Source organism: Camellia sinensis, chromosome 6 (assembly GCF_055761805.1).
Source record: "Camellia sinensis isolate YWXY chromosome 6, ASM5576180v1, whole genome shotgun sequence".
NCBI classification, from domain to species: domain Eukaryota; kingdom Viridiplantae; phylum Streptophyta; class Magnoliopsida; order Ericales; family Theaceae; genus Camellia; species Camellia sinensis.
In genome coordinates this window covers 180,603,695-180,617,453 of record NC_138966.1, presented here as the reverse complement: position 1 = coordinate 180,617,453, position 13,759 = coordinate 180,603,695, and the positions used below count along the sequence as shown (strand labels likewise).

General features: G+C 35.2%; 1 protein-coding gene and 1 non-coding gene across 2 annotated transcripts; both read left to right on the top strand.

Moving 5' to 3' along the window:
• Positions 1-2,045: 2,045 nt before the first annotated feature.
• On the top strand, positions 2,046-8,891 carry LOC114295269 (uncharacterized). Its single transcript, XM_082876757.1, is given in 3 exon segments — positions 2,046-4,364; positions 7,533-7,829; positions 7,832-8,891. Coding segments are annotated over 3 exon segments (3,027 nt in total). The 5' UTR covers positions 2,046-2,342; the 3' UTR covers positions 8,540-8,891.
• On the top strand, positions 4,791-5,225 carry LOC114295266 (uncharacterized). The gene is made up of 2 exons (XR_014333597.1): positions 4,791-4,926; positions 5,076-5,225. It is a non-coding gene; the product is annotated as an uncharacterized LOC114295266 (transcript).
• Positions 8,892-13,759: the final 4,868 nt, after the last annotated feature.

Here is a 13,759-nt window from a genome sequence, read left to right as displayed (position 1 = left end):
ATATATTTTTTTATAAAAAGCTATCTCAAATATGCATATTTTTTTTCTCTACCTTTTTAGGGCTGGTTTGGCTTATCCTAAATAAGTCAAAAAGTTAAAAAGTTACTCCAAAATCCAAAAAGATATCACTATTCACCAAAAAAAAAATAATAATAATTATTATTTTCTACCCAAAGTACACACCGAATTGACCAAAAGCCGGCTGCTGTGCAGCGGCCGTGCACATATATGAAATGATTGGGTGTGATTTGCACACACACCGCTGTTTGGCCTGTGGGGGCTATCACGGGTCCCGTTTTGATAATCTGAACCGTTAAATGTGTAGAACTCGTTGAGTACTATATGTCTGCAAAAAATCACATTGATCGGATATCGATAACTATATGATCAGATCAGTTATGTACGACAAATGGATGGTATTATAATTAATGATTGAAAAATAAATATATCTGATCAGATAGCTATCGATATCCGATTAAAGTGATTTTTTATACGTACATAGTGTTCGACGAGTTATACACATTGAACGGTTCAGATTATTAAAATGGGACCCGTGATAACCCCCACAGACCAAACAAAACCGTGCAGTGTTTTGTACAAAAAATAGCCAATAATTTCCAACTCCCATTCACACCTTCCGATTTGTACGGCTGGGGCCCACCTGTCACTATTCATCTCTTACACACTCTTTTTATACAATTTTTTAATACACATTTTTTCATAAAAATCCAAAAAATTAACCCAAACCTCCATATTTTTTTCTCAACTTTTTTAGTCCAAAAAGACAAAAAGTGCACTTTTTTAGGACACCCAAACCAGCCTAGTCAAAAAATCAAAAAATGCACTTATGGAGTTCATTCCAAACAATCCCTAAATTTTACACAGTTGCTTGGTTACATTTGATGGTTGGTTGAAAATTATTGTTAAGTTCCTGTCATACTAACAAAAATTGTATTTAATTGGATCATATGAACAAAAAAACAAAAAATTTAAAATTAAATACAAATAATTAATAGTTTAAAAATTAAATAGACAAAATAAAAATTATCTTGTGTGGCTTCAATTTTTGAACTCAAATTTTTTAGAAATTGAGTTTTTCATTTTTCTTTTTTCTTTTTCTTTTAAAATTTTATTGAATTTTTTAATATTTTAAGTTAATTTTTTTAGTTTTTAGATGTAATTAACCTAGATATACATAAAAACTAAAATATTTATAAAAAGATATTTTAAAAAACTAATAAATATTAAAGAATACAAAAATATACTATTTTTATATTTATTTGATATTTTTCGTATTTAGTGATTTTTTTTAAAAAATTACAAATATTATATTTTTTAAATATATTCATATTAAGTGTATTTAAAAATTTAAAAATTATGTAAAATATTAAAAAAATTAATAAAAATAAAAAAATCTCAATTTGAAAAAACTCAGTTTATGAGATAGTAATAGTGAAATCAATGTTTAAAAAAAAAATTATAAAAGAAGGATAAATTACAAATGCATTCTTAAAGTTTGCTTGAAATATAAATTATTTCTTATGGTTGAAAAAATTACAAATATCTATTTATTAGAATTTTTTATTTAATAGAATTAATTAAAAAAATAAAATTCATAATTACTCTTCTATACAATAATAAAATTACTTAAATTTTAATTAAAATATATTTTTAATATCATTAAAAATTATTAATTGATTTCATAATTTATTAATAAAAGAAACGATTTGTTATTTAGCCTTGGTGTGGCAAAACCATTTTGGCTATATAATCACAAATGACAAAAAAAAAAAGTTATAAAATCACAAAAAGACAAAAAAGTTACAAAATTACTAAATTGACCCATATACAAACAAAAAGTCAGCGGGTTGGAGATACTTGAGTTATCAAAAAAAAAATACAAACAAAAAGTCAAAAAAGTATCATTTTTAAGTAGAGGACAATTTTGTCATTCCAAAGTTAAAAAGTCAAAAAAGCCTAACAAAAATACTAAATAATTAAAAAATCTCAGGCTAAAAAATTCAAAAAAAACTAAAAAACCAACCAAAAAAAGCCGAAACCAAACGACTCCGATGAACAAAATGTAATTTTTAAAATTAGTATTGATATTTTAGTCAAATTATATTTATAATCTACCCAAGAATTATCTTTTCACCCCCTCTCGCTCTCCCTCCTTTCTCTTCCTCTTTCTTTTTCTACCCTGCCAAACGTAGCAATAACGAGAGCTTCTACCATCAAACGACTCTAGCAAATTCATGAATTGATGACCAGATCGGTCAAGGACTCACTTGCAACCTTTTCGTGTCTCGCTGCCTCAAAAACAACCCTTCTGCGTGAAGAAGATGCAAGAAATCTCCACTGCTGCTTTGATTTCGGGAAGAAGATTATTAGCTCATAATTACCGAAAAGGTATCACTCTTCTTCCCTCCCTCAATTTCAACTTCAGCTTCAATTTCAATTTCAATTTCAACTCATTGTTGTCAGCTGATAACAATGCACTTCTGTTTCATACCCAAATTTCAACTAACCCTAACCCTAATCCTCCCGATCTGAGGCAACTACAGAAATTACTGTCACAGAAATCCAAATTGGGTTTTGATAAGCTCGATGATGCTCTTTCTTTATTCCATCGGATGGTGCAAATGCAACCCCTGCCTCCGGTTATCCACTTCAATCAGCTGTTAAGTGGTATTGCCAAAATGAAGCATTATTCCTCCGTTATTTCACTGTTTAAAGAAATACGCTTGTTGGGTATTACGGTTGATTTCTATACAGTGAATATCGTTATTAATTGCCTTTGCCACTTGGATAGTGTAGATTATGGGTTTTCTTTCTTAGGTAGCTTCTTCAAACTTGGTTTTGTACCATCTCTGTGTACTTTCACCATTCTAATGAATGGATTCATTTTACAAGACAAGACTGCCAAGGCCATGGAATTGTTTAATAAATTGGTAAGAGAGGGAGAAATCAAACCTGATGGGGTTATGTACGGTACTATTATAAATGGGCTTTCCAAGACAGGAAATACTACAACTGCAATCGGGATTCTTAGGAGTATGCGAAAATGGAACTATAAGCCTAATGTTGTGATGTATAACACAATTATTGATGGCCTTTGTAAGGACAAAAATGTAGATGAAGCTTTGAGCCTCTTAGTGGAAATGACCCAGCTGGATATTACACCAGACTTGATCACTTACAACACTTTGATTCACGGATTATGTAATTTAGGCCGGTGGGAGGAAGCAACAAGAATTTTGCGAGACATGCCAGACAAGAATGTTTTTCCAGATGTTCTTACATTTAATACATTGATAAATGCATTCTGCAAGGAAGGGATGGCAAAAGAAGCAGAGAATGTTCTTGAATTCATGGTCCAAAGAGGTGTTGGTCCCGATGTAGTCACATACAGTACACTCATGGATGGTTATTGCTTGCTAGGTCACATGGACAAAGCAATAGAAGTCTTTCATTCCATGGTGGATAAGGGCATTGAACCGAACATTCTTTGCTATAACATTTTGATCAATGGATATTGCAAAAAAATGAAAATCGAAAAGGCCATGAATGTTTTCCGTGAAATGCCTCGTAAAGGATTGAAACCCACAATTGATACTTACAATACTATGTTGCAGGGATTGTTTGGGGTTGGTAGGTGTTCTACTGCTCAAGGACTTCTTAATGACATGCAAGCTAATGGTCAGACTCCAAATTATTATACTTATTGTGTCCTGCTGGATGGATTATCCAAGAATGGTCGTATTGATGAAGCGTTGTTATTTCAAGAGCTGGAATGCAGTGGCATAAATCCTGGTATTTCTATGTACAACATATTAATTGATAGATTGTGCAAAGATGGGAAGCTTGAGATGGCAAGGAATCTATTTGGTAAGCTTGATTCTAAAGGTTTGCAACCTGATGTTCGCACTTTTACTATGATGATAGGTGGATTTTGTGAACAGGGGCTATTGGGTGAGGCAAATGATTTACTTGTGACGATGGAAGGGATGGGTTGTATGCCTAATCATGCAACTTACAATGTTATGGTCCGTGGATTCCTTAAAGCAAATGACTACACTGAAGCAAATATACTTGCAGAAAAAATGATTGGGAGGGGCTTTTCAGCAGATGCATCTACTTTGGGTACAGTAGTGGATCTACTCTCAGCTAGGGGTGCAACTCGAGCGGGTTCGGTCGGGTTGGGGGTCTGCCCAAGCCCGACCCGAATTGTATTTGGCACTGCCCAAGCCCGCCCAAGCCCGACCATGAACCCGAACATTGTTGCCCAAGCCCGGCCCAAGCTTTGTATTTTGAACTCGGGTTGCCCGAATTGCCCGAATTGCCCGAGTTCAGAAACCTGTAGGTAGATCTAAGGGTAGACATAAAAGATGCTAATCTAATGGTAGAAAACTAACCAAAAAAAAATAAAAAATAAAAATTACGACTAACTCTTTTACTTAATAGAAGACTAACCAAAAAAAAATAAAAATAAAAATAAAAATTAAGACTAACTCTTTTACTTAATTTATATATATTACATAATTTATTAAATTATATATATATTATATATTATATATTATATAATTTATATAATATATTAAATTGAATTCGGGTTCGGGTTGCTCGGGTTGGCCATTGGTTCTGCCCAAGCCCAGCCCGAATTGCAATTCGGGCATCAAAAATCTGCCCAAGCCCGTCCAAATTACAAGATATAGTTGCCCAAGCCCTAAAAAAACTCGGGCTGGGCTCGGGTTGCTCGGGTTGAGCCCACCCGAGTTGTACCCCTACTCTCAGCTAAAGGTCAAGATCCTACTCTCTTTCATATGATTAAAAAATTGGTTCCCCGGGATAACACTAAAGGAATTTGTTAAACTATCAACACGGATGCTATCTTTGGTGCTCATATGTCTACTTAGAATTTGCTAGGTAAGTATTTAGTTTATTGTTTCTATCATTTTCAATTTTACACTATAATCGTCTTAAGGATACATTGCCTTTGATGAAGTGAAGGTTCAATTTACAATTTTTGTCTTTTAAATTGGAATATGATTCTTGTTGATTTGTTTTGGTAATAGAAAAAAGGAATCGAAGATCATTTAAGGACGAGGAATTGATGGGTTCTACTTTGAAACAGTTGATGCTTGGTTGATTGCTTGCACACGATGCTATTTACAATGTTATTGTCCACTGCCAAGGACAAATCTGAGGTAGAAGATGCTATAAAATCAATCTTATGCGCAATGAATTGGCGCTTGAGATCATTTTGGCAGGATTCAAAAAGTCAATTTGGACACTGTTATCCCAGATAGGCAACGCAAGAGGGGGGTGAATTGGGTTATTAAAAATTTTACAATATTAAAAATAACACAATATTCAGAATTTTAATAAATAAAAAAAACAGAATAATAATTATCAATATAAAAGTAGAAGAGATAGAGAGAGAAAATCAAACACTACGATTTATAGTGGTTCGGCACGCCAGGCCTACGTCCACTCCCCAAGGAACCTCCTTGAGAATTTCTTTACTATCAATTGAATAAATACACCACCAAGCTTGTGGATTTGGCACAGGACTTACTCTTATCTATTGAGCCTCACTCAACAATAAATGCCTTACCCTTACAAAATCTCTCACAAAAATAAGGAATAAGAATAAGTGGTAATTGAACCCACTTTTACAATAATTCTCTCACAAAGAGTAGATATGAAAGTGTAAGAACAAAAACTAAACTTAGATCTGAAAGTGAAAGAGCAGAATACTCAGAATTTTGGAGCTCACAGAAATATTTTCTCTTCAAGTTCTTGATTTTTTCTCCACATCCAACACCTCTATTTATACACAAAAATATACCCGTTGGACACTCCTTGCTGACGTCATGGCTTACATAAGCACGCTCCTGACGTCATGGCTTACATAAGCACGCTCCTGATGTCATCGCTTACATAAGCAGGCTCTTGATGTCATTGCTTACATAAGCACACTCCTTAAATTTAAATAGTCAGCAAATGATAAGAATTAAAAAGATAAAAATAAGATTGATTTTTTCTTCTTGTTTTTTTTTCAAACATGGAGCCACCGTTTTTGTAGACAATTTAATACAAAGTTCACAACTTTCAAACAAACAAATAATTTTCTCCATCTAGTTTATAATATATATATATATATATACATAACTCCATCTTGTTCTTCTTGTTTAATTATAATATGATATAATTAATGTAGTGTAAAAAATTTAATAGCGCACGTGATGTATTCTGCATATAATGTTATATAAGTTCTGATCAAAATTTTGCATACAGAAAAATCTCTATAAATAATATTTATGATGGATCTGAAAATATATGTCATCTTTAAAATATTGTATATGTTGCAAAGATTTTAAACTAAATGTATTTTACCACTCCATATTAATTTTGTCAAAATAAGACAACCCATAAATATCAAATTTGTCAAAATAATACAACCAATCAATCATTTTTGTCAAAATAATATAATTAATCAATTTGTCAAAAGATGAATAGTAATTAACCCTATTTTTCAAAAAGTGAATAGTAAAGTTTTTGAAAATATTTAAAATAATCATTTTTGTCAAAATAATATAATTAATCGATTTGTCAAAAGATGAATAGTAATTAACCCTATTTTTCAAAAAGTGAATAGTAAAGTTTTTGAAAATATTTAAAATAATATTTAACATATATATTTTAAAAAGATAATATTATTTTATTTAAATAATATTTAACAAATATATATATTTTAAAAAAGATAATAATTTGTGTCAAATAATATGTATATTAACTAATATATTTTAGACATCATCAAAATTAAATAATATGATTAACAGATACTCCTCTTGATTCATATGCAAACATGGAAGAAAGTCTAAGAAGTAGTAGATTCTCAACAAAGTTTGAATCCATCTACTGCCAGACGTCAGTTTTACAAAGGTTGAAGGTTACATGGAAATCATTGTGTTAATGGTTACAGAGACAAGTAAGTACTATTAGAAGGCGATAGTATTTAGGTCTCATTTGGCAAGTAGCTGTTTTAGCCTAAAAACCAAAAAATTACTAAAAAAACCAAAAAGCCTATAACATATATCAAAAAGTCAAAGATTCCATTTTCTCTTTACTTTTTGCACATCTTTTCATAAAAAGTTAAAAAGTCATCCCAAACATACTAATTTTTTTTACCTCATATTTTAGCTAAAAAACCAAAAAGTTACTAAAATAGCATGCTCCCAAACGAGGCCTTAGTATTTAGCAACACAAAATTTTGTGCATAATGTGCTTCTTACCTTTGCCATACTTCTGCTTATTTGTTTCTGAAACAGAATATAAAGGCAACTGATGCCATATACCATATTGGAAATGCAAGTTGTACTGCCATTTGTAGATTGCAATGATTTTTTTTGATTTTCGGGTGTCCAGGCCACATTTGTAGATTGCAATATTATAAATTTGAAAATGCTCTTCCTGTTTGTTCCTTTCTCTTTTTTTGTATGTCCTGTTATTTTGCCTTTAATTGATTCAAATCTCATGACAGACAAGAATGTTTTTCCAGATGTTCTTACATTCAATACATTGATAAATGCATTCTGCAAGGAAGGAATGGCAAAGAAGCAGAGAATGTTCTTGAATTCATGGTCCAAAGAGGTGTTGGTCCTGTTGTAGTCACATACAATACACTCACGGATGGTTATTGCTTGCTAGGTCACATGGACAGAGCAATCGAAGTCTTTCATTCCATGGTGGATAAGGGCATTGAGCCGAACATTCTTTGCTATAACATTTTGATCAATGGATATTGCAAAAATATAAAAATTGAAGAGAAGAGGCCATGAATGTATTCCATGAAATGCCTTGTAAAGGATTGAAACCCACAATTGTTATTTACAATACTATGTTGCAGGGATTGTTTGAGGTTGTTAGGTGTTCTAATTCTCAAGGACTTTTGAATGAGATGCAAGCAAATGGTCAGGCTCCAGATTATTATACTTATTGTGTCCTACTGGATGGATTATCCAAGAATGGACGTATTGATGAAGCATTGCTGTTATTTCAAGAGCTGGAATGCAGTGGCATAAATCCTGGTATTGCTATGCACAATATATTAATTGATAGATTGTGCAAAGATGGGAAGCTTGAGATGGCAAAGAATCTATTTGGTAAGCTTGATTCTAAAGGTTTGCAGCCTGATGTTCGCACTTTTACTATGATGATAGGTGGATTTTGTGAACAGGGGCTATTGGGTGAGGCAAATGATTTACTTGTGAAGATGGAAGGAATGGGTTGTATGCCTAATCATGCAACTTACAATGTTATTGTCCGTGGATTCCTTGAAGCAAATGACTACACTGAAACAAATATACTTGCGGAGAAAATGATTGGGAGGGGCTTTTCAGCAAATACATCTACTTTGGCTACAATAGTGTATCTACTCTCAGCTGAAGGTCAAGATCCTATACTCTTTGATATTATTAAAATGTTGGTGCCCCAGGATATCCTTGAAATCCATAACACCAAAGAAATTTGTTAAGCTGTCAATTTGGATGCTATGTTTGGTGGGCATATGTTGGATAATTGTTGGTTCCCTACAATTTGGCCTTTGAAGCATCATATGAAAATATATCTCTTGGGAATTTGGTAGGTTAGTTTGTACTAGATTGTTTTTGTCATTTACTACTTGACACTATAATGACGTGAAGCAATTGGTTCAATGCTTTGGATCTTTGTCTTGTACATCCAGTTCCTCCTAAGGTGTGAGTGGTTTATTGTGTTAGTCCTGAAGCTGTTTGCTATAATGGCTGGTTGTATCATTTTGGTAAAATGGCTTTGGATGGTCCAGATATAGTGCTCTGATTGTGATATTTGGATTTGCTTTTTATTCATTTTGTTGTGCCATTTTTCCTTTTGTTTTTCTATTTGCTTTATTGTCATAGAAAATGTCCCCATAAGAGATTACTCGAAAGTTTTATTTAGATTACATTTATCTTTCTTTCACGAGGTTATCCCTTTTTTTATTCTCATTTGAAGTTTGAGAATATCTTCACAATGGAGCTTAGTGCTTCAACTTGTGTTTTTGTTTCACCCCTGCAGTTTTGTTGCTTCTTCTTGTTGGTTTATTGGAAGTGCCATAGATGAAGGAGGTGTTTATCTCTTTGGTGATATTGATTGTGATTTCTGGCACTATTTTGTTTCAATAAATTTGATTGCTGCCTGTGTAAATATTAAATCAAAATTGAAATTCTGCTAACTTATGCAAGGAACTGCACATTGATTCCTTGGTAAAAAGACCTCTTTCATAGCTCTTTTCGACAACAAGTTTTGGCTGAAGCAAGTTACAACACTAATATGTCAAAGAGACTAGGAGTTCAACAACCATTGATGAAGAAGGCCATGCCCGAAAGAATGCAAAAATTCAAACTGCAGCACAAGACATTGAAAGTTCCTTGATCGATCAGTGATGAGAGAGAGAGAGAGAGAGAGAGAGAGAGAGATTCCTAATTGTATCTTTATGAATATATAGGGGTTGGGTTATTTGTAACTACAGTATGACATGAATGTTCATGTTCCTATCTAGTCGTCAAAGGCAGTAAGTTGTCTAGAACTTTGAAACCCCAGCAAGATGTTACACCGAACTTGATCACTTACAACACTTTGATCCATGGATTATGTAATTTCGGCAGGTGGGAGGAAGCAATAAGAATGTTGAGAGACATGACAAGCAAAAATGTTTTTCCAGATGTTCTTACCTTTAATACATTGATAAATGCGCTTTGCAAGGATGGGATGGCAAAAGAAGCAGAGGCTATTCTTGAAGTCATGGTTCAAAGAGGTGTTGGTCCCAATGCAGTCACATATCGTACACTAATGGACGGTTATTGTTTGCTAGGACACATGGACAGAGCAATAGAAGTCAGTCATTCCATGGTGGATAAGGGCATTGAGCCGAACATTATTTGCTTTAACATTTTGATCAATGGACATTGCAAGAATATGAATATTGAAGAGGCCATGAATGTTTTTTGTGAAATGCCTCGTAAGGGATTGAAACCCATAATTGAAACTTACAATACTAGGTTGCAGGGATTGTTTGGGGTTGGTAGGTGTTCTGTTGCTCAAGGACTTCTGAATGAGATGCAAGCTTGGGGTCAGCATCCAGATTTTTATACTTACTGGATATGGCTGGATGGCTTGTGCAAGAATAGGCGTATTGATGAAGCATTGTTGTTTGAGGAGCTAGAATGCAGTGGCATAAATCCTGATATTACTATGCACAATATATTAATTCATAGATTTTGCAAAGATGGGAAGGTTGAGATGGCAAAGAATCTGTTTGGTAAACTTTCTGCTAAAGGGTTATGGCCTGATATTGTGACTTATAATATGATGGTGGGTGGATTTTGCGAGCAAGGACTATTGGGTGAAGCAAAAGAGTTGCTCGTGACCCCAGGATATACTTGAAATCCGTAACACCAAAGAAATTTGTTAAGCTATCAAGCTGTTGGATAATTATATCTCTTTGGATAATTGTTAGTTCTCTACAATTTGACCTTTGAAGCATCATCATAAAATTATCTCTTTGGAATTTGGTAGGTAAGTTTTTACTTGATTGTTTTTATAATTTACTACTTGACATGAAGTGAAGCAATTTGTTCAAAGTTTTGGATCTTCGTCTTGTGCATCCAGTTCCTCCTAAGGTGTGAATGGTTTCTTGTGTTAGTCCTCAAGCTGTTTGCTATAATGTCTGGTTGTATCATTTTGTTAAAGTGGGTTTGGATGGCTTCGATTTTTGTTCATTTTGTTTTGTCTTTTTTCTTTCATTTACTTTATTTTGTGGTAGAAAATGTCTCCATATGAAATTACCCGAGAGTTTCGTTGTATTTAGATTAAGATGACAAGTAGCTAGCGTGTTATATTTTCTTTCTTCCATAAGGTTGTTCTTTCCTCCTTTTTTTTTTTTTTTTTTTTTGGGTCCTTCCCCCTCATTAGAAGTTTGAGAATGTGTTCACAATGGAGCTTAGTGCTTTTGTTTCACCTTGCAGATTCTCATTGTTGTTGTTCGTTGATTGCAAGTGTGCCATAGATGACGGAGGTGTTTATCTCCTCTTTCACAATATTGATTGTGATTTTTAACTCTGTATTTTGTTTCAATTGCTGTCTGTGTAAATATTAAATCAAACTTGAAATTTTGTGGAATGATTCTGCCGATTTACGCAAGGAGCTGCACATTGATGCCTTGCTAAAAAGGCCTCTTTCATTGCTCTTTTCTACAACAGGTTTTGGCTGAAGCAAGTTACAACACTTGCATGTCAAAGAAACTAGGAGTTCCAACAATTCCCATTCTATACAACTGACTGATACCAATGATGAATGCCAGAAAGAATGCACAAATTCAAACTGCTACACATGACCTGAAGTTCCTTGACAAATTAGTGATGAGAGAGAGAGAGAGAGAGAGAGATTCCTACTTCTATTTATATGAATATACGGGGTTGGGTTATTTGTACAATATGACATGAATATACGCCTTGGCCGCCCGCCGGACAAACCCAAATTTCCCTAATTTCTTCTTCAATGGCAGAACACACCCAGCACACCCAACACAGACCAGCCACACATAGACACCATTCACATTCTTCTCTCTCAACACATTATACACACACCATGCACACATACACACACGGGGACACACATGCACAGACATAGACAACACACACCAAACCCATCTCTCTCTTCTCTATCTAGACATTCCTAGGCTGCTTTCTCTCTAAGACACACGCCAAACATGCAACACACTTCTCTCTCTCACTCTCGGCATCAACCTCTCTCTCTCTCTCCTATCACACACTAGACACACTGCCATACTCATACACAGAGCTTCACACATAGCACAGACACACGAGATGATCTCTCTCTCTCTCTCGTTGGAGAGGGGGGAAAGACACACACACATGAAGATACAGCTCTCTCTCTCTCTCTCTCTCTCTCTCTCGACACACATGAAGATACAGCTCTCTCTCTCTCTCTCTCGGGTTAGACAATGATCTGAACTAAAACAAAAACATGCACAGTCGAAGCTCTCACGGCAACACCACCAAACTCTCTCTCTACAATTGATATAAGCACACACATGATACTTGTATGGAGGGAACCAATCAAGCAAAATGACCATGATGGATCCACTCAACTCTCATCTCTCTCTCTCTCTCTGAAGGGAAGCTTACTTTGGTTTCATCGAATCTGAATTGAAGGGAGTCTTTTTCTGTCTTTAAAACACACTCTGGCGCTTGGTTTGTGTTGGGTTGGGAGGAGCAAGTTGCAAATCTTGTCAAGCTAGTTGATTCCAGGGATATTGTGGAATTGCAGTCACCCCCTTCACCAGCTGCAGCACCACCAACTTTCCAGTTGCCCCCATCTACGGCTGCTCCTTCTGCACCCACACCTTCATCATCTGTATCACCTTCTCCACCTGCTGCCAAGTCAGCTAAGTCATCCCTTCCACCTCTTAAATGCCCCATGGCAGGGACATTCTACCATTCTGGCATTCGGCACCTGGTGAACCACCGCTTGTTAAGGTTGGAGACAAAGTACAGAAGGGACAGGTTCTCTGCATCATTGAGGCCGTGAAGTTGATGAATGAACCCACTTTAATCAACCCACATTCTTTTTTTTTTAATAAACCCATCCACCGCCCAAACTTTATTTTTTATTATAAAGCTCTCTTTCATGGATACACACCCAACACAAAAAAAAAAAAAAAACCCCATTCACCGCCCAAACTTTATTTTTTATTATAAAGCTTATTTGGTGCTCTTGATTTTCCCTGTTCCCCCCTCTCACCTTTATTTTTTTTTATTCATCCTTATATATTCCTCATCACCATGCTTATCAAAAAAAAAAAAAAAAAAAAAAAAAAAACAACCAAAAACAAAACCCAAAACAATTTACAAATTTGCACAACAACCCATATTTTATTCATATCAGGGATCAACCCCGATCACAATTTTACATCCAACACAAAAAAACAAAAAAACAAAAAAACAAAAAAAAAAAAAAAAAACAAAAAAAACAACCAAAACCACAACTACCACATCCACATCCACAGGCGGGATTTTTCTTCTCTACTCTGCCGCCTGTCTCTTCTTCTTGCCTCCATCCTGCGAGGCCCTTGACGGTGCTGCCTCCGTGTTTCCCACTCCACTGGGCACGATCACTACTCTCTGCTCCTCCACTGCAGCATATGGCGGCCCTCCAAATCGGAACATAACGGTGGCCTTCCGCTTCAGCTCCTTATTTTCCGCCTTTAGCACACTTATCTCTGCTCGCGCATCCTTATACATGCGCTGGAGCAGAGCCAGTTGGGCGTTTACCTGCTGCACCTCATTTGTCCTACTCTACAGTCGGTGCGACAGGTTTGTGACCGCCGTCATGGTCTCCACACATGACTTCAAAGTATACTGATTGGCCTCAATATCAGTTTGCACCGCCATTTTTTGCTCAACCGGCCACATCGGAAAGTTCAACGGAGCAAAACCAGAGGCGCTTGGTTGAGGTTCACTGGCCACCGCACCAGTCATCTCTCTTGTTGACTCGTTGAGGTCGGGAAAGAGAGTGAGCAGACCACGAGACGAAGAGGCCATATTCTGGGTAGCTGAACGGGAAGACGAGGCCATGTTTTTGGGTTGCTAAGTGTTTCAAAGAAGCAGCAATTACCGATTAGTACTGTCAGACAGGGTTGGTTACAGCGTGTTTC